This window comes from Lontra canadensis, unplaced genomic scaffold (assembly GCF_010015895.1).
Source record: "Lontra canadensis isolate GAN:19392208 unplaced genomic scaffold, GSC_riverotter_1.0 scaffold176, whole genome shotgun sequence".
Lineage (NCBI taxonomy): Eukaryota > Metazoa > Chordata > Mammalia > Carnivora > Mustelidae > Lontra > Lontra canadensis.
Window position 1 is genome coordinate 2,052,039 of NW_022631170.1, and position 20,256 is coordinate 2,072,294.

The 20,256-nt window shown below is 36.1% G+C and overlaps 1 protein-coding gene and 1 pseudogene across 1 annotated transcript; both read left to right on the forward strand.

The window, feature by feature from the left end:
• The first annotated feature begins 556 nt into the window (after positions 1-556).
• LOC116860427 (olfactory receptor 4P4-like) lies at positions 557-1,492 on the forward strand. The gene has a single exon (XM_032846482.1). The coding sequence runs from the start codon at positions 557-559 to the stop codon at positions 1,490-1,492; it is 936 nt and encodes a 311-aa protein (XP_032702373.1).
• A 12,450-nt stretch (positions 1,493-13,942) lies between these two features.
• Positions 13,943-18,985, forward strand: LOC116860521 (annotated as a pseudogene).
• Positions 18,986-20,256: the final 1,271 nt, after the last annotated feature.

Below are 20,256 nucleotides of genomic sequence, written 5' to 3' on the forward strand. Positions count from 1 at the left end.
CAGACTGGCATGTTTGCATTTCCTGAGGTTCCAGTGCCAGATAATTCATGGAATTTGACCAGAAAATTCCTGAGGTTCCAGTGCCAGATAATTCATGGAATTTGACCAGAAAAGGGTGAAAATAGGAAAGTTGACCTCATGTATTAGCCACACACATTTAAGATATATACAACAAAGTATTTTTTGACTTGGCAGAATTTTTATAAACTTTCTTTCTTATCTAAATAATATAATTAATAATAATGAATCATCTTTAATTTTCAAAATATCATTTAAATATTTAAAAATCATTATCAGTAAAACTGAGTAACATACATAATCATTCTCATTATAAAATTATTCTACAATACTTCTATAGACTCAAACACAATAAAACAGGAGAAAACAGCTTAATTTAAGAATTCAAGAATAATTACTATTAATATAATATTCATGTCAATATACTCTTAGTAAACTTTATATTGTTGTATTCATACTATTAAGTTTTCACCAAATTTCTGTTTATTTCCTTCAGATACATACTCATTTGTGAGGAACATATAGAAAACACAAGTATATGGAGAAGCAGAGAAACATCTCAGAATTCATACTTCTAGGACTTTCATATGACCAGAATGTAGAAATATTTTGCTTTGTGCTCTTCTTATTCAGTTATATTGCCCTGTTGGCAGGAAACCTTCTGATCCTTGTCTCCATTCAATGTAGTCCTCTTTTTCACCAACCGATGTACTACTTCCTCAGCCACTTATCCTCTATGGACATCTGCTATACCTCTAGCATTACACCCAAATTAATTAGTGACCTACTAGGAGGGACAAAATCTATCTCCTACAGTAATTGCATGTTACAACTATTTGCTGTGCACTTCTTTGGAGGCATTGAGATCTTCATTCTTACTGCCATGGCCTTTGATCGCTATGCTGCCATCTGCAAACCTCTCCACTACCTGCTTATCATGAACAGGACAAGGTGCCATCTCCTAGTCTTGGCTGCTTGGGCTGGTGGGGCTCTCCATTCTTTTCCTCAATTATTGATGGCAATCCAATTGCCGTTTTGTGGTCCTAATGAAATCGATCACTACTTTTGTGATATCTTCCCTCTGCTGAAAGTTGCCTGCACTGATACCTACATCACTGGGATCCTTGTGGTTGCCAATTCAGGTATAGTTGCCTTAGTTACCTTTGTTGTCTTGTTTGTTTCTTATGTCATTATTTTGTTTAGTCTAAGACATCACTCAGCTGAGGGAAGACGCAAAGCCCTCTCCACCTGTGGGTCTCATATCACTGTGGTCAGCTTATTTTTTGGCCCTTCGATCTTTGTCTACCTTCGACCTCCAGCCAGTTTTCCTGAGGACAAAGTATTTGCTCTATTTTATACCATCGTTGCTCCTATGTTCAATCCCTTAATCTATACTCTGAGAAATACAGAGATAAAAAATGCCATGAGGAAAGTTTTGTGTCAAACATTATTTTCAAAAGAAGTACACAATTAATTTGAGCAAACATATATGTAAGCAAGTTTATTTTAAAAATGAGCTTGATGTGACTAAACGAGCTAAAAAATATTTCATTATCTTTATATTCAGTGTCTATTGGGAATGGAATTCATGAAAGAACGAGGAATTATAAAGAAACTTAAAGGGATAGCTAAATGAATCCTAATTCCCACATACCAGAATTAATTGAAAACTTAATTTTATGGAGTATTAAGGAAGTGTGATTAGTGTCACCAGTAGAAAAAACTGCCAAATCAAATAAAGTGACACTATTTGATCAGTGAATTATAAAGACAAAACAATTTTAATGCTAACTCTATTAAAAATCCTGGGCTTATATGCCAGTTCTCATAGTGATACACATTCTGCACTAGTAATGAGGTTGAAATCTAAAATGAAAATAATGACTTTAAATCATCACAAGTACCTTTATGATAGCACATTCATTTCTATTTCCTCTATGGGCATTCAGAAATCAGCTGTACAATGAAGAAATCCGTATAAGAGAACCTGTTTTAAATCAGCTCCTGAACTGACCAGGTGATCAGTTCTCCTGAATTCATATTAAAATAATAGTAATACGTAGTTAAGACAGAGCAAGAGTCAATAATTTAGGCTGCTAAAAACATAATTACTTGTTTTTCCACCATTGACCAGAATATAAAACATTTCTCATAAAACCTAAGGGACTGAATAATAAATGTAAATGTTGACAAACCCTACCTGCCTCCAGTTGATAAGGGGAACGTTAATGAATACAGTACTAAAGACTTTCTCTGCTATAAAGAGAGAGAGAGAGAGGAAAAAAATAAAATAAAATGAAGCCTAACAAAAGACAGATTAAGATATGGTCAACCAACCAAAGCAAATTAAAGTACATTTTGCAAGCATATTTTGGCTGCATATAGATGTTTATAACTGCTTTATTTATAATTGTCAAACCTCAGAAGCAACCAAGACCTCCCTCCACTGGTGAAGAGATAAATAAATTGTGATTTCTCTGGACAATGGACTATTCAGCACTAAAAAAAATGAGCTATCAAGCCACAAGATGATATGCTGGAAAATTAAATGTGTATTACTAAGCAAAAGAAGGCAATCTGAAAAGGGTGCTTATTATGTGATTTGCAACTATATGGATCCTGGAAAGGCAAAACAATGGAGACCTTGACACCACCAGTGTTTGCCAAGGGCCAGTGTGGAGGGTAGAATGAACAGACAGAACTCAGAGGATTTTTAGAGCAGGAAGCACATCTGTATGTTAGTATAGTTGTGGATACATGTCCTTATGCATATTAAAACCCATAAAATGTACTACATCAAGGGTGAAGCCTAATGAAAAGAATATTTGGGGAGATAATAACTTGTGAGAGTAGCTTCCTTTGATGGTAACAGATGTATCACTCTGGAGGGAGAGGCTATCTGTGTGTGAGGACAGGGGTATTATGGGAAATCTTCATGCTTTCTGCTCAGTTTTGCTGTGAACCTAATGCTGCTTTAAAAAATAAATTTTATTAATTACTAATATACATTATGACATGACAAATATACCAGAATTTGCAAGTGGAATGAACAAGAGACATCTGAAAAAGGTTTTCTACGGGGAAAAAAAAAATAAAAAAAATAAAAAAATTAAAAAAAATATATATATATACCTTTTTTGCATGCGATAGGATTTAAATAAAGGTTGCTTAAGAAACACAGCAAATGTCATTATAGAGAAGATGTTTGATAGCAGGATTTTATTAAAAGGGAGATGCTAAAAACATGGAAAATGTTTTAGAATATGTAAGTAAAATGCAAGAGCTGCAATCAGTCTGTAGGCCCAGAACAACCAGGTATAAAGAGCAGAAAAAAGAAATAATAATAATAATAATAATAATAATAATGAGGAAGGTGAAATTGACCAGAGCTGTTAGAGCAGAGAGGAAGTGGACAGATGGCCTCTGCAGTTATACACAAAGAAACATAACTGTTGCCAGATTAAACTTTTTCTCTTAGGCATGTTATACACTGTTTCATCACCTAGCTGAACCTAACTAAGAAAGCTGTCTCTGAACATGAAATAGTAGTTCAGAAAATTAAACAACAGATTTATTTAAATACCTCTTTTGTATAGTGGTTATTATTAGTTTTCATTATCATCCTTTCTTAATAATATGAATTTCTCTTTTACAACATTATTAGTGATTGAAACTATTATTTGCACACAATGTTGACCTATGGTTAAGGACATTTTCTGCTGCAAATCTAGACACACATTTCAAATTAACCAGGCTTTAGCGTTCTATAAAATCAACAACTTTCACGGAAACGACTTCAGACTTCTTACTGTGGCTTTCATGTTTAATAAGTTGAGAATATAGTCTTTATTTTAACTGAGATATAAATGATGTATAACATTATATTAGTTTCTTGTATGTAACATAATGATTTGATACAAGTATATATTGAAAAATAGTCACTGCAATAAGTCTAGCTAACTTCCATCACCACACATACTTACAAATTATTTTCTTGTAACAATAACTTCTTAGGTGCCAGTTATTTTTATTACACAAAATCCTGTCTGAGGATATGAAGATGTAGATTACAGAATTACTCCATAGCAGAATCTAAAATACATATAGATATTTTAATGGAGAAAAACAAGCATATTTTGCTATTAGTTGACACTTAAACTATTTTCAAAAATTATATGCAATTCAGCATATATGTTTATTGATGTGAAAATGTTGAGAAAGTTTGCATGTTATAAGAAACAGAAACATAATGGAAAATTAAAAAGCATACAAACTTCAAAATATTAAAGACTATCCTGTGTAATGTAGCTAATGCCTTTTGCTGCAAATTCTTCATGAGGTATAACAGCATTAAAATTCATGCTTGCGATGTTAGAATATCTAAATTTTTAAGAAGTAACCACAGATAATATAATATTTTATATTCACTAATAAGATTAGCACAGCATACAAGCATAAACTGTAAAGGATTTCGGAGCATCAATATGTGTGGCTCATATAATTAATTTGTTTAAAAATTCAAATAAAATATTTTTAAGCACTGTAATGGCAGAATGTCACATTCTCACTAACATGTTTTTTAATAGATTTTATTTTTTAAAGCAGATTTAGATTTGCAGGAACATTACACAAAAAGTACAGTGATTTTCCATATACCTTCTATGCTCCTCACAATTTCTGTTCTCTGACATCTTGCAGTGGGGTCGTACATTTCTCACCACTACTGAGCCAATATGGGTACAGTATTCTTAAGGTCCATAGCTTACATTAGGATTTACTCTTGGTGTTACCAAGTTTTACAGATTTTGACATATGCATTATGTCATGTATCCACCATTACAGTATCATACAGAGTAGTTTCCATTCCCTAAAATATCTCATGTTCTGCCTATTTACCCCTTCTCCTTTATCCTTGAATTTCTGCAAACCAGTGATTTTATTTTTTACAGTGACATGTTTTTCTTTATCAGGAAAAGGAATTTATAATTCATGTCTGTGATGTAAATATTTCTGTTTCAAGGGCTAAATATCATCCTTGGGACTATCTTATTATTTTAGTAATTAATATTCTAGTATTCACTATTATCTACTGCTTATCCACTTTACTTCTGTTGCATAAATATATCATCCTTAATTTGGGTCATCTAAACTATAATAATTAATATTATAGACAAATTATTATCATTGGTATGATTCAAAAGAAACCTAGCACCCCCAAAATTAGAAGGGACCAATATAGGAGCATAAAGTAGATTTTACCAAAAGAATACTACTAGGCATATAAACCCAACCACTAAGGCCTTCTTAATATCAAAGAACTACCTCAGAAACATGAATTTTCTCACCAAGTTCAGTTTCTGTTCTAGAAGAATGTAGGTAAACATATCATAAGATTTCAGAAAATAAGGGTGCCTGGGTGGCTCAGTCAGTTGTGTATCTTACACTTGATTTCAGCTCAGATCATGATCTCAGTGACAAGGGATCCCCATCTCAGGCTCCATGATCAGTGGGAGTCTGCTTGAGAGTCTCCCTCTGTCCCACTCCTGCTCATGAGATTGCTGTCTATCTCACTCTCTCTCGTTCTCTGTCTTTCTAAAATTAAAAAAAAAAAAATCTTTAAAAGAAGGGATTTCAGAATATAACTCCAAGAATTGGAATGGGGATTATTAGATTACATAGTGTTTTTTACAACATAAAACTCCTATAATTATTTGAATCTGATACTTTCTACTAAGTCAGGAAGAACAACTACATTGAAGGTTCATGGTCAGCTGCAATGACACAGAAGTGCCTAATAATGGAAACTGGAAGAGCAAAAGCCTCCAATTTGTGGATGCAAACATTCAGGGTGGTACAGAGCAGCAGAGAACACCAGGAGTCCACATGAAGAGGGTCAGGGCAAGCTCTAGATCAAAACCACAAGCGATAGAGCAGGCAAGACAGGCAGAGACAGAATGGTGGAGCACATCTAAGGCTATAGACCTTACAAACCTGTTTGTAGCTTATGCTGTCTATTCCTCTACATAAAACTGACTTAAGCCCCACCAGTGTGTGTGTCCATATTGATACTTTCCTGAAGGAAGTAGTGCTCATGTCCAAAGACAGGATTCTATTAGCTCTACCACATTAAGATCATATATTTTTTTTAAGATTCTATTTATTTATTTGAAAGGCAGAGATCACAAGTAGGCAGAGAGACAGGCAGAGAGAGAGAGGGGGAAGCAGGCTCCCTGCTGAGCAGAGAGCCGGATGTAGGGCTTGATCCCAGGACCTTGAGATCATGAGCTGAGCCCAAGGCAGAGGATTAACTCACTGAGCCACCTAGGCACCCCTAAGATCATATTCTTTATGGACTTCTAGGTAAATCCAAACTATGAAGAAAAGATTTGAAACTTCCTTTCATCTTTAGTCATCTGAAATCCACTTCTTGCTGGATAATTTTCTATGGTAGCTTTCCCTTCTGCATTCCTCAGAGTGTCAGAGTGTTGAGCAAGCTGTTCCAAGTGTATAAAACACTGCTATCATCTTATCCATGGGGGAGGTGGTTGCAGGATGTGTGTATATAAATATACAGGATGACCACAATGAAGTGGAAGAGGGCTTTTCTCCTCCCTTCAGCACTGTGGTGTTCAGTGAATGGAAGATGGTAACATAGGAACACATCAGCAGGACAGAACTCAATGGGTAAATGGCCCCAATTTGGACACCAGGAGTAGGTTGATCACATAGGTGTCTGCTCAGGCTAGTTTCAACAAGGACTGCAAAGTCACAAAAACTTTGGTCAATGGTACCACAAAAGGGTAAACTCAAGGCCAGAAACATCTGAGCTAAAGAATGCACAGAGGACTCCACCCAGGCCATAGCCACCAGCACAGCACAGACTTGCCTCATGATGGTTGTGTAGTGCAGGGGCTTACAGATGGACACATAATGGTCAGCAGCCATGAGGATAAGGATGAAGATCCCCAGGTAGCCAAAGAAATGAAATGAAAAGACATGTACCAAGCACTCACTGAAAGCAATAGTGGTCTTCTTGAAAAAGGCATCCACAATCATTCTAGGGGCTATGGAAGTACAGAAGCAGATGTCAGATTAGGATAGGTGGGAAAGGAAGAAGTACATTGGACTCCCGAGTATCCAGCTGTTCTTGACAGTAGTAATAATCAGAAAGTTACTCAACATCATCCCCAAATAGAAGTACAAGAAAGTGACAAACACTATTTCCTTCCTAACAGGATCCTGGATCAACCCAAGCAGAAAAATGTATTCATATTATTCAGCTGCATGATCATGAATGAGAAGGAAAGGTGTGAAAATATTTATCCACAAAAAAATAGTAATTAATTTACAGTGTTCTATGCAATGTTATGGAATAATTTAAGCAAATTAATTCATGGTACTATGTGATATAGTGGGATATTTTAGCAAAAATAAATATCCCTCATCAGCTACATTCTGTGTGGTTTTGTTTTTGTTTTTTTTCATGTCACTGCAATATTGTGTTCTCAATTCTTTTTTTTTTTTTTTTTTTTACAGAGAGGAAGATCACAAGTAGGCAGAGAGTCAGGCAGAGGGTGGGGGTGGGGAAGGAGGCTGACTGCTGAGCAGAGAGCCAGAAGCAGGGCTCAATCCCAGGAGCTGAGATCCTGACCTGAGACTAAGACAGAGGCTTAACCCACTGAGCCACCCGGGCACCTCAGACATAAATTTTTTTAACAAAACATTATTGAATCAGATACAATAAAAACCAATACATCACAACTACGTGGGGTTCATCTGCAAGCCTTGTTCAACAATTGAAAAACAATGCAATTCACATATTTATAGACCAAAGAAAGAGAACTGTATGATCATATCAACAGATGTAAAAAAAAAAAAAAATCAACAGAATTCAACATCTTTTTTAAGATCAATATCCTCAGCAATCTAGGAACAAAATGAATTTCATTAGGCTAATAAAAAATATCTATGAATAACAATAGCTAATGCAATACTTAATGGTAAGAGACTAACTTATTCTAGAACAAAGCAAAAATGTCTTTTTTTCACCACTAATTATTCAACATTGTTCTGAAAGTCCTAGCTAATGTAATAGACCCCCCAAAAGTCATACATAGTAGAAGAACAAATAAAACTGTACTTATTTCTATGCAACACAACTACCTATGTTAAAATTCCAGAGAATCTATGAACACCTCTTGAGACTAGTAAATGAGTTTAGCAAGTTCATAGGATACACTGTCCACATGTGTAATCGACTGCCAGCAATTGAAAAATGAAATATAAAATTAAAAAATAAAACCTATTTCCATATAAATTTCATGAAATATGTGCAAGATCTACATTCAGAAAATTATAAAACGATAATGAAATAAATCAAAGAAGAGCTGAGCAAATGGAAAGTATACATAGCTTGTTAATTAGAAGATTCAATACTGTGGGGGCACCTGGGTGGATCAGTGGGTTAAGCCTCTGCCTTCGACTTAGGTCATGATCTCAGGGTCCTGGGATGGAGCCCCGCATCGGGCTCTCTGCTCAGCAGGAAGCCTGCTTCCCCCTCTCTCTCTGCCTGCCTCTCTGCCTACCTGTGATCTCTCTCTCTCTCTGTCAAGTAAATAAATAAAGTCTTAAAAAAAAAAAAAAGAAGATTCAACACTGAAAATGTCAATTTCCCCAATCCCAGCAACTTGTATTTTTTGTTTTGTTTTATTTTGTTTTTAGAATAGCAGCAAGGTGATTCTCAAACTCATATGAAAAAGCAAACAACTATGATAGCCAGAATAATTTTTTAAAAACCTCATAATGTTGTAAGGCTCATATTACACAAAGTACACTAGTATAAAGTTAGAATAATCAAGATTATATGCTATTACTGGACACTGGAGTATTGGTAAAATACACACAAAGATCAATGGAACAAAAACAAAAAGGTACTTTGGTGGAGAAAAGATAGTGGGTTTTTTTGGTTTTGTTTTTTTTTTTTTTAAAGATTTTACTTATTTGACAGAGAGAGATCACAAGTATGCAGAGGGGCAAGCAGAGAGAGAGAGAGAGAGAGCAGGCTCCCTGACTAACAGAGAGCCCGATGTGAGACTTGATCCCAGGACCCTGAGATCATGACCTGAGCTGAAGGCAGAGGCTTAACCCACTGAGCCACTCAGGCAGCCCGAAAAGATAGTGTATTTAACAAACAGTGCTAGAACAACTGGCTGTCCATATGCAGAAAATTATTTTAGAACCATGACATAGTTTACACACAATAGCTCAAAATGTATCATAGATATGAAAGCATTGTAGGCAAGGAAGGAGAAGAGGAATATAGGAGGTTCCATAGAGAAAAGTCAGGTCTGAAAGAGATGTAAAAACACCTACTAAATCAAGATTAAGGGAAACATCTAACAGCAAGAGAAGAGGTTTGGGGGAGAAAAACAATGGTTTAGTTGGATTATAAGAAATAGATTGATCATAAGGCGATCTCCCTTTGATAATTTCTAGTTTAGAAGCAAATCAAACAAACAGCTTGTGCTAATTCTTAAAGGCTATGACCTTGAGCTATTTTTATGCTTTTTTAACCATTAAATAAGGCACACAAACAAGTATTCATGTACAGAATATTGAATGATTATAAACCCATTAACTTTTACTCAAGACAAAAAAAAAAAAATAACATCTTTATCCTTCCAGAGGTCCATGCTCTTTCTCCCCACAAGTGTCACCTCTGTTTCATGGGAATCACTCGTTTGCGCTGTCACTTTTCAATGCCCCAGTTTGTTCATCTGTGAAATGAGGCTGGTGATATTATCTATTGCATAGACTTGTTGTATAGAGAAATAAGCTAAACCCCATCAGTGGTTCAGGTCTGATGAAGAGCACATGCTCACTAAATATCTGCTATTGTTGGTGGAACTCGAGGCAAAGCAGAATCAAGTATGAGTTTTGAATAGAAGTGTAAGAAGAGGAAAGATTATTGAAAATGATGTAAGACTAGAACAAAATTACAGAATGTTCAACTCCACTGTTGACAAAGTATTTTAATGAGCATTTTGTAAACCTAAAAAGACATGAAAGAAGTACTTTATGTCTGTAAATTTCCTTAAGATTTACCTTTATGGAAATTAATTTATCTTAGATGGAAATTTCCCTTAATAGAAATACACCATTAAATGTTTACCTTAAATGGGAAGTAGAAAATATATCTTAAATGAAATACATTAAAGAACACACACACACACACACACACACACACACACACATCTTTTTTTCCCCCAGAGAATAATAAAAACTCTCTATGTGGGAATGCATGGATATCATTTCTTAACATAAGGACCAGAACTAAGGTTCAATCCCCAGATTATAGCAAAGGGAGAAGGAAACTCAAATGGCATAAACAGCAGGTCTCGGTCACCAAGGACCTTTTAATGAGTGGGATTCTAACAACATGCTGCCATGACCTCTTGTGTAGGGCATTAGTCATCCAGCTGTAGAGCTGCCCAGGTAACTTGGATCTAAGAGGATACTAACTGGTGAATTGATTACCTGGGGACAGAAAATAATGAACTCAAACTAAAAAAGCAACACATTAGGAAGAAACAAATGTACTTTTAGGATATAAACGTTGCCTAAAATTTAACTTAGCATTTGAGGCTTGAAACCCTCAAGAATGATGTGGTGGTACAAATACAGAGCATATGAATTATGATTGGTCTAAATCTGGAAAACAAAGTCCTCTTCTTGACTTAAACTTTTTTTCTGCAGGTGACCTCCTATCATTTATTTGAACTGAAGGTATGACAGGTGACAGTAGTTTAAAAAATGCATGAATTTTGTATTATTTTTATCTATACGTTGGGGGAAATTAGAAAGTAGAACTCACCAGTAGCACTCACTGAGTTGAGACAAATTTCAAGTCAGGAACCTTAAAAAAAATTTTTCAAACATTTAAAGAATGCCTGTGATTTCAATGAAGATGGGACATAAAAAAAAAAAAACCAATAAAAGAAGAACACATTCAAAATAAGTGCAGAGGAAAAAATGTGAGTAATTTTTTTACCATTATTTGCACAAATCTATAATGATAGCTTTTGAAAAAATATTTTTAACTACTATGTTAGGAAAACATATTAATTAGCAGCTCATTTTAGAGTAGGTTTTACTGTGAATTCTACAGTCTAAGCCTTTTTGGCTTCAGAGAGGACTAAATTCAGAGATCTTGGTTGTCGATTGAGGGTAAGATCACATATTCTAGAAAATCAAGATCAAAGTCATGTACTAATTTTGCCTGTTTTATTAGACGCCTGCACATAAAAAAAGAACAAATTATTACAACTTTAGGAAGATGGTCAGTAAAACATTGACCAGGAATAAGGTAATTTTAATTCTGCAGAAGATATCATGATGGGATCACTGAAGCTAGTGCCCTCATTCTACAGATAGGACATTTATATGCCAAGAATATACCAGGTCCCAAATGTGTAAGGTCTGGCAGTATTAGGGCATGCACTCAGATGGTTCTCACCTACCTGTTTTTCTTGCTTGGCCAACAGCTGAAGTTGCTGTATCACTACTCATGCTTGTGAGAATAAGAAATACATTGGTTCCTAGAGGAGCACATAAGCTGTATGTTTGTTTTCATCCTAGTGCTGGCTTATTTATTTCAGAACCCTGAACTGATTTGGTTTGTGGTTTTTTACAGAGACTTGAGTCAATTTTACAGTTCTGTGTTTCCTGTCACACATTTTCCCTTTTAAACTTGAGTGACTAGGAGGGATTCTGGTTTCGTCTGGAAGAAATGTGTGCAAATTTCAGAGTTGGGACAGCCAGAGTTCATGTTAAATTTATATTGTAACTTCAATATTTCCCTTTTGAGAGGCTGTGTAGTAAAGTGTTTAGAAACATAGGCACTGGAGTCAGAAACTTCAGGTTATAAATTCTAGTTGGCTATATACACTAGTCATGTTACTATGCATAAGTTCCTTAACTCTATAAACCTAAAGTATTTTCATTTTTCCTTGTGCACGTTAATTTTAATACAATAATACTGTCATCTGTGCACTGTTTTGTTTTTTTTTTAAAGGTCTTTCTCACCTATGATCAAAGTTGAGTCTCCGTCTGAATTATACAGAGTAGGATATATTTTTCTGGGTTTCAAATGAAGAAAAAATTTCTTAAAAGAAATTAACGGATGTGCAAAGGTCATATCTGAAGTTAGTGGCTGAATTAAGACATATAGGGATGCCTGGGTGGCTCAGTGGGTTAGGACACTGCCTTTGGCTCAGGTCATGATCCCAGGGCCCTGGGATCGAGTCCCACATCGGGCTCCTTGCTCATGAGGGAGCCTGCTTCTCTCTCTGCCTCTGCCTGCCACTCTTCCTGCTTGTGCGCTCTCTTTCTCTCTCTCTCTTTTTGACGAATAAATAAATAAATAAATAAAATCTTAAAAAAAAAAAAAAAGACATATAACCAGGGATTCCTCCAAAACTATAATGAATTATCAGATAATACACATGATTTTTTAAAAATAATTTTTATTTTTTTATTTATTTCTTAAAGATTATTTATTTATTTGAGAGAGAGCATGAGCAGGGAGGGGAGCAGAGGGAGAGGAAGAAGCAGGCTCCCCATTGACCAAGGAGCTCCATGCTGGGCTGGATCCCAGAACCCTGAGATCATGACCTGAGCTGAAAGCAGACGCTTAACCTACTGAGCCACCCAGGTGCCCTACACATGAGTTTTTTACAGACACTAAAATACCTGGCAGTTAATGGCAGTAACCCTATGACTGTCAGGAGGTTGAACCCAGGACTGCCAGGCAGGGTTATAGCATAGCTATAGCCTTCTGCACTAAGACAACTAGAGATTGAAGTAATATTTTTAGCAAACTCCCAATAAATGCAGACTGATTGATGAAATGGCTTCGCCTGAGGATATTCCAAGACTTTCATTACTGAGGGACTTAAAATTATGCAGAAAGCCTTTATGTTTGAGTGAGGATAAGGAACATATTTCAGGTATGTTTAATGAATAATTCAAACCAGTAGTATACTCAGCATTATATTTTATTCAAATTAAAATAGCCTCTTTAGGGCGCCTGCGTGGCTCAGTGGGTTAAAGCCTCTGCCTTCATCTTGGGTCATGATCCCAGGGTCCTGGGATGGAGCCTCACATCAGGCCCTCTGCTCAGCAGGGAGCCTGCTTCCCTCTCTCTCTCTCTGCCTGCCTCTCTGCCTACTTGTGATTTCTGTCAAATAAAAAAAAAAATAGCCTCTTTAACTTACTGGCTAATATCACTATAATCTGATTTGGAGAATCATCTGAAGTTATTTCTCAATAATTTCTTTCTTAACAGATTCAAGTTCTTAAAATTCCACTATGAAAATTAATATTTTTGTTTTAAAATTACATCTCTATTACAGTGTGATTATTCATTGTATGGGTAACCATGTTAACTCAGTAATAGAGTTGAAGAGGAAATTTAAATCGGAATTGATTGAGAAGTCAGGTATAAGGTCAGGGCTGAATCATGACCCTGCATCATGAAAATGCAATGTCATGAGGATATTTGGTCAGAATTGATCTGAAATTAAAAAGTATTGGGTGGAACACATTGTTAGGCAATCAGTGTTGTGTTTTGAGTAACACCTAAGACTCAACTGGGGATTGATCAAAGGCCTTTGTGTTGACTAAGGCACAATTTGCTGGTAGATTTAATGGAAAGTTGTTATTTTGTGTTCTCCTAGAGTCTTCTTAGGGGTCATTTTAATTGAATATTTGGTTTTTATTCTCTGAGACACTTGGATGAGGCATAGTCAACCTAGTGAGTTCCTTGAATAGGATATGATCATCACTCTACTCAAGAAACCCTTCTAAATATGGCTTCATGAATTCTGTATTTCAGGTGACTATTCTATTCTATCTACAGTGGACCATGGATCAAAGCAATAATGTCATTGTACTTATTCTCATGGGACTTTCCAAAAACAAGAACATTGAAATCCTTTGTTTTGTATTATTTTTATTTTGCTACATTGCTATTTGTGGGGGAAACTTGCTCATCATGATTTCTATCATGTGCAGTCAGCTAATTGAGCAACCCATGTATTTTTTCCTTAATTACCTCTCACTCTCCGACCTTTGCTCCACGTCTACTGTGACACCCAAACTAATGACTGACTTACTGGAAGAAAGGAAGACTATTTCCTACAGTAACTGCATGACACAACTCTTTACCACACATTTATTTGGAGGCATGGAGGTCTTCATCCTCACAGGGATGGCCTCTGACTGATATGTGGCCATCTGTAACCCACTACCCTACACTGTCATCATGAGCAGAGAGAGGTGTCATGCTATCATCACAGCCTGCTGTACTGGGGCATTAATCCACTCTGCCAGTCAGTTCCTCCTCACCATCTTCCTACCCTGCTGTGGCCCCAATGAGATGGATCACTACTTCTGTGACGTGTATCCTTTACTGAAGCTGGCCTGCACGGACACATACAGAATTGGTCTCTTGGTCGTTGTGAATTCAGGACTGATTGCTCTGATGACTTTTGTGATTTTGATGGTGTCCTATTTCTGATATTATACACCCTTAGGGCTTACCCTGCAGAGAGCTTCTCCAAAGCTCTTTCCACCTGCACTTCCCATGTCACAGTCGTGGCTCTGTTCTTTGCACCTGTGCTATTCATTTACATTCGGCCCACCACAACTTTCCCAGAATACAAAGTGTTTGCTCTTTTCTACACCATCATTGCCCCCATGTTCAACCCTCTGATCTACACAGTGAGAAACACGGAGATGAAGAACGCGTCGAGGAAAGTTTGGTGCTGTCATGTGCTCTTGGAAAGAAAGTAGGTTTGCAAAAGCTTTTCTGATTTTCATGCTGTGGTTCCTTGAAACCTAAGACTGAATAAGATCTATTCTAATCATCCGGACCCACTGCTTGGAGAAATTAGGGGACAAGCAGGAAACATCATATCTGTTGTTTTATGCTTCAATCTGACACCTTATCAACAAACTGAGTGTAATTCTTATTCACATGCCTCTTCACCTAAGATAGGTATTAAGAATTAGGCATATAGGGGCGCCTGGGCAGCTCACTAGATTGAGCATCTGACTCTTGATTTCAGCTCAGGTCATGACCTCAGGGTCCTGAGCTCCAGCCCCGTGGGGCTCTGCACTCAGCAGGACTCTTCCTGAGATTCTCTCTCTTCCTCTCTCATTGCCACTCCCCGCTGTGTTCTTACTTTCTCTCTCTCTTTCTGTCTCTAAAATAAATTTTAAAAAAGAATTGTGCTTATATGATATGGAATAACCAGATGATATCTTATGTACAAAAGATTATATCACCTATTGGCCATTGTATTGGGAAAAGAAAAAAAAATGATAAAACAGAGCATGCATTTTTTCATACTTTAAAATACTAAAGAGCTAAAGAAAATAATACCTCCAATTTTCAACTGTTTACTCAACCATGAACACAGAAAGTTGCATGTAACATTTACATGCAGTTCATGCATCACCACAAAAGGAACAATAAAATTCTGTAATCAGCAACCAGATGAAGAGTTAGAAATTACCAGTACCTGAATTCTTCCTTGTTTCTCTTTATAGTCACTAGCCTCCCCTCACTCTCTTCATCTCTAAATCAATTAGTTTGATATACTTTTGTACTTTGTGGAAAAATAATGATGTAGATCATACTCTTAGTGTCTCTTCATTATGTTTGTGAGATTCATTCCTCATGTTTTGTGTATTTTCTGAGTGTTTTCATAGTATCTCATTGTGTGAGTGTGTAACAGCTAATTTATTCATCCTCTTGTTGCTAGACACTTGGGTCACTTCCTGTTTTGGCCATCATGAGCAGCACTGCTTTGAGCATTCTTGAACATTTCTTTTGGTTAATATAGATCTTGTATTCTTGCTTTAGCATGTTTTATATTGTAATTAAGACTGAAAATTCTAAGATAGTGGTTATATACCTGTGTTACTATTCTTTCCTAATACCTTACTGACATAAAATATATTAAATTTAAAAAAAGGATTATCAATAGAAAAACACTAGGGTGAGTGCAATAAATGGTTTAGAAATATGTGAAACTTCTGGCCTGTCTAGGATCCATGGTATGTAAGACGTTTATTAATGCAAACCAACCTGTCTGTCATAGATAAACCGTTCTTAGAAAGAAGAGAGCTCTTAAGAAGATAGTCGCTACAGAACAGCTCAGAAAAACTTCTCAGAACAGAGCATTAGGTTATGTTAGCAAGAAGAACACTTTGGTGATCACAATTGGGAAATTTTAATACATAGGATATTCACTGTACTATACGAAGTTGTTTGTCCTAATAAACAAAACAAGGGAAATTCTTTATTTAGCTCTTAGGAAAAAAAAAAAAAAAACATTTTGGTAGGCTTCAAATAAGGGCAGTGGTTTTAGGTGAAGAAGGAATGCTGTATGTACAACGTCGGATTGCCACACATCCACACACATGCGCGGAAGTACAAATTGTAGAAAATAAGATCTTCCTGAGGTTTCTATCTCTGCTGAAATCCGAATAAACAGACTTGAGTAGACAATGAAGAATGAGAGAGAAAATATTTTGTTTCTGTTCAAAGTGTATGATCAAATAGCAAAAATTACTGAGAAAAGAGGAATTTATGTTGAAAACAGCCAAAGCAGAATATGTCATACAATGGCAGCGTTCAGCATTGTCCTCAGACACAAACAGAATGAGTATGTTTATTATATAAAAGTAAGAAATAATTTTAAAAGTACTTTATAGGGGTGCCTGGGTTGCTAAGATGGTTATGCATCTACCTTCAGCTCAGGTCATGATCTCAGGTCCTGGGATGGAGCCCTGCATCAGTCTTCCTGCTCAGTGGGGAGCTGGCTTTTCCCTCTATCCCCCCACTCCCTGCTTGCGTTTTCTCTCCCTATCTCTGTTTCTCAAATAAATAAATATAATTTTTAAAAAATAAATAAAAGCAGGGTATCAGAACAGGAATCTGAAAGCTGTCCAAGGTGTTAAAATACAAAATAATTTAAGAAATAAATATAGGATATTCTAATTAGAAATTTGATGGATAAAAAGGAGTAGCTATATTTTAAGAAAAATAGGATGAATGGAATCTTGATGTTAACAATTTAGCAGAACACTGAATTAGAAAGAAGAAGTGATAGAAAAAAGTAGATATATTAAGAGACGTTATGAATGAAGTGAGAGAAAACAACATGTATCTATCAGATTCTAGGATTTGGGTAATAGGAAAAAAAATTTAAAAGATAATTATTGGGAATTTTTGAAAAGTGATGAAAATAATCTTTACAAAATAATCACAAGAATGAAACATATTGGCTCCCTTTTTAAAGATTTTATTCATTTATTTGAGAGAGAGAGTGAGAGATAGCAAGAGTGGTAGCAGAGGAAGATGGAGGAGAGGCAGACTATCTGCTGAGCAGGGAGATCCTGATGCAGGGTTCGATCCCAGGACCCTGGGACCAAGAAGACCTAAGCCGAAGGGAGATGTTTAACCAACTGAGCCATCCAGGCACCCACAAAAAGATTTGCTCTTAAGAAGAATCATAGAAAACACTATGTCCAGGCAATATTTAAATCATAATATGAGTAGAAAACAGAAGAAAATGGAATTGCCTCATGAAAGCACTAAAAAGAAAATGTTACCCTTGACTTCTGAATTTTTCAAGAAGAGTAAAATGAGGATTTTTCATTACAGTGGAACAACAATTAAAAATAACAAAGATCTGACTATAAATCTATGCTCAGTAAAAGAAGTTGTGCAGAATGTTTTCATTAAAAAGGGAGGAAGTCTGAGAAAGAAGATAGATTCCAGGAAGAACGGAGAAGGAGAGAAGTAGTAGGCGTATTTGTAAGCCTAAAAGTTGCATTAAATTAGGCCATCTTATCTAACATGTGAGATAAAGCCTAGAAAAACAAAAGAAAGATCCTGTCCACAACATCATGTGGGTTGTGGTTGGAAGAAAACGATCAGAAAAACAACGGTTTGTGCTCTTGCCTTCCCAAAGCACTTCCCACTTGCTGGGTGACTGACTGTCCTGGCCATGCCTACAACCTCAACTCTTCCAATCCCAACTTTGGGAAGGGCTCTTCTCTTCCAAGTTCATTCTTTGGGTATTCTTCAGTCCTAGGTTACTTCTAAAACTCTCATTGAACTATAATTGCTCTACAAAGAACTGCACATATTTAAAATGTACAATCTGATTAAGTTGTACAATCTGCACATATTTAAAATGTACAATGTACATTTTAAAGATGTACAAGAACTGCACATATTTAAAATGTACAATCTGATTAAATGTACAATCTGATTAATACTTTATATCTAAGTATAAACCTGTGACTCCATCACCAGAATCAAGACTGGGAGAGTATCCAGACCTCTGAAAAGTTTTCCCTGATACCTGGTGATTTGCTTTGGGTCTTTATAGATTAGTTTGTGTTCTCTAGATTTTTACATAAATTTATCATGCAGTATATAACCTATGTTCACTAGCTTCTTTCCATATGGTTATTTGGAGATTAATCCATATTGTTGCACGCATCAGATGTGCATTCTCTGTTCATTGCTGCATGGATTCTACCCTGCAAATTCCACAGTTCTGCTCTTAGGAATTTGGCTCATTTCCAGTTTGGGCTACTACAAACAAACCTGCTTGTGGACATGCATGCACAAGTTTCTGTGTGAACCGTATGCTTCACTTCTGTCAGGTAAATCCTTAGGTGTGGAATGGTTGGTTATATGCAGTTGTATATTTCACATGTGAAGAAACCACCAAACTGTCTTTTTCAAAGTTATATCCCCACAGGAAGGTTATGAGTGTTTCCACTTCTCTTCCACTCTTCTTATACAAATTTTATTTTTAGCCATCCTACAAGGTGTGAACTGGCTTTTCATTGCAGTTTTAATTTGCTTTTCATAAATAACTAGTGATATTGAGCAGATTTTCATACACTTACTTGACATGGTGAAAAGAGTACAATGTCTTATGGAAAAATGTCTTTTCAATCTTTTGCCCATCTTAAAGATTTTCATCTAAGATGTTGAATTTTTATTTTTATTTTTATGTTTTTAAAGATTTCATTTATTTATTTGACAGAGAGAAAGAGCACAAGCAGGCAGAGTGGCAGGCAGAGGGAGAGAGAGAAGCAGGCTCTCTGCTGAGCAGGAAGCCTGATGAGGGGCTTGATCCCAGGACCCAGGGATCATGACTGGAACCAAAGGCAGATGCTTAACCAACTGAGCCACCCAGGTGCCCCTAAACTGTTGAATTTTTAGACATAAAATTGCTTATACTGTTCTCTGATTAATCTTTCAGTGTTTGCAATATTTGTTGTGATGTTACTTCTCTCATTCTTGATATTGGTAATTTATGTCTTCTTCCCTTTGTTCTCTATCACTCTGGCCAGAGGTTTATCAACATTATTGAATTTCTCAAACAGAATTTTTTGCTTTCAATTTTCCTTATTGTTTTTCTCTTTTATTTTTCATGGATTTTCACTTTGATCTTCATTACTTCCTTCTTTTCACTCCGGCTTAACTCACTCTTCTTTTTCTAATGTCAACCTGGAGGCTGAGGACATTAATCTGAAACCTTTATTCTTTTCCAGTCTAGATATTTAGTGCAATAAATTTCCCTCCAAGTTCTGCATTAGCAGGATCCCACAAAGTCTGATGTATTTTGTTTTCATTTTCATTCATATAAAGCTACTTTCTAATTTCCCTTTTGATGACTTCTTGATCTGAGAGGTTACTTAGAAGTAAGTGCCTCATTGGGCGCCTGGATGGCTCAGTGGGTTAAAGCCTCTGCCTTCCGCTCGGGTCATTATCTCAGGGTCCTGGGATCGAGCCCCACATCAGGTTTTCTGCTCAACGGGGAGCCTGCTTCCTCCTCTCTCTCTGCCTGCCTCTCTGCCTGCTTGTGGTCTCTGTCAAATAAATAAATAAATAAGTCTTTAAAAAAAGAAGTGTCTTATATAATTTCCAGATATTTGGAAATCTTCTAGATTTCTTTCTAATATTTTTCATTTGATTCCACTGTGGTCAAAGAAAATACTTAGAAAGTTTAGAGTCCTTTCATTATTGAGACTTACTCGATGGATCAGAAAAAATGATGTATCCTAGTCAGTGCTCTGAGCTAACTTGACAAGAATATGTATTCTGCTAGAGTCAGATGAAGTATTTCATAGAGACAATCAAGT

Bases quoted from the DNA above. Each gene is read 5' to 3' on its own strand.
- LOC116860427 (XM_032846482.1), top strand. From the start codon at position 557: ATGGAGAAGCAGAGAAACATCTCAGAATTCATACTTCTAGGACTTTCA.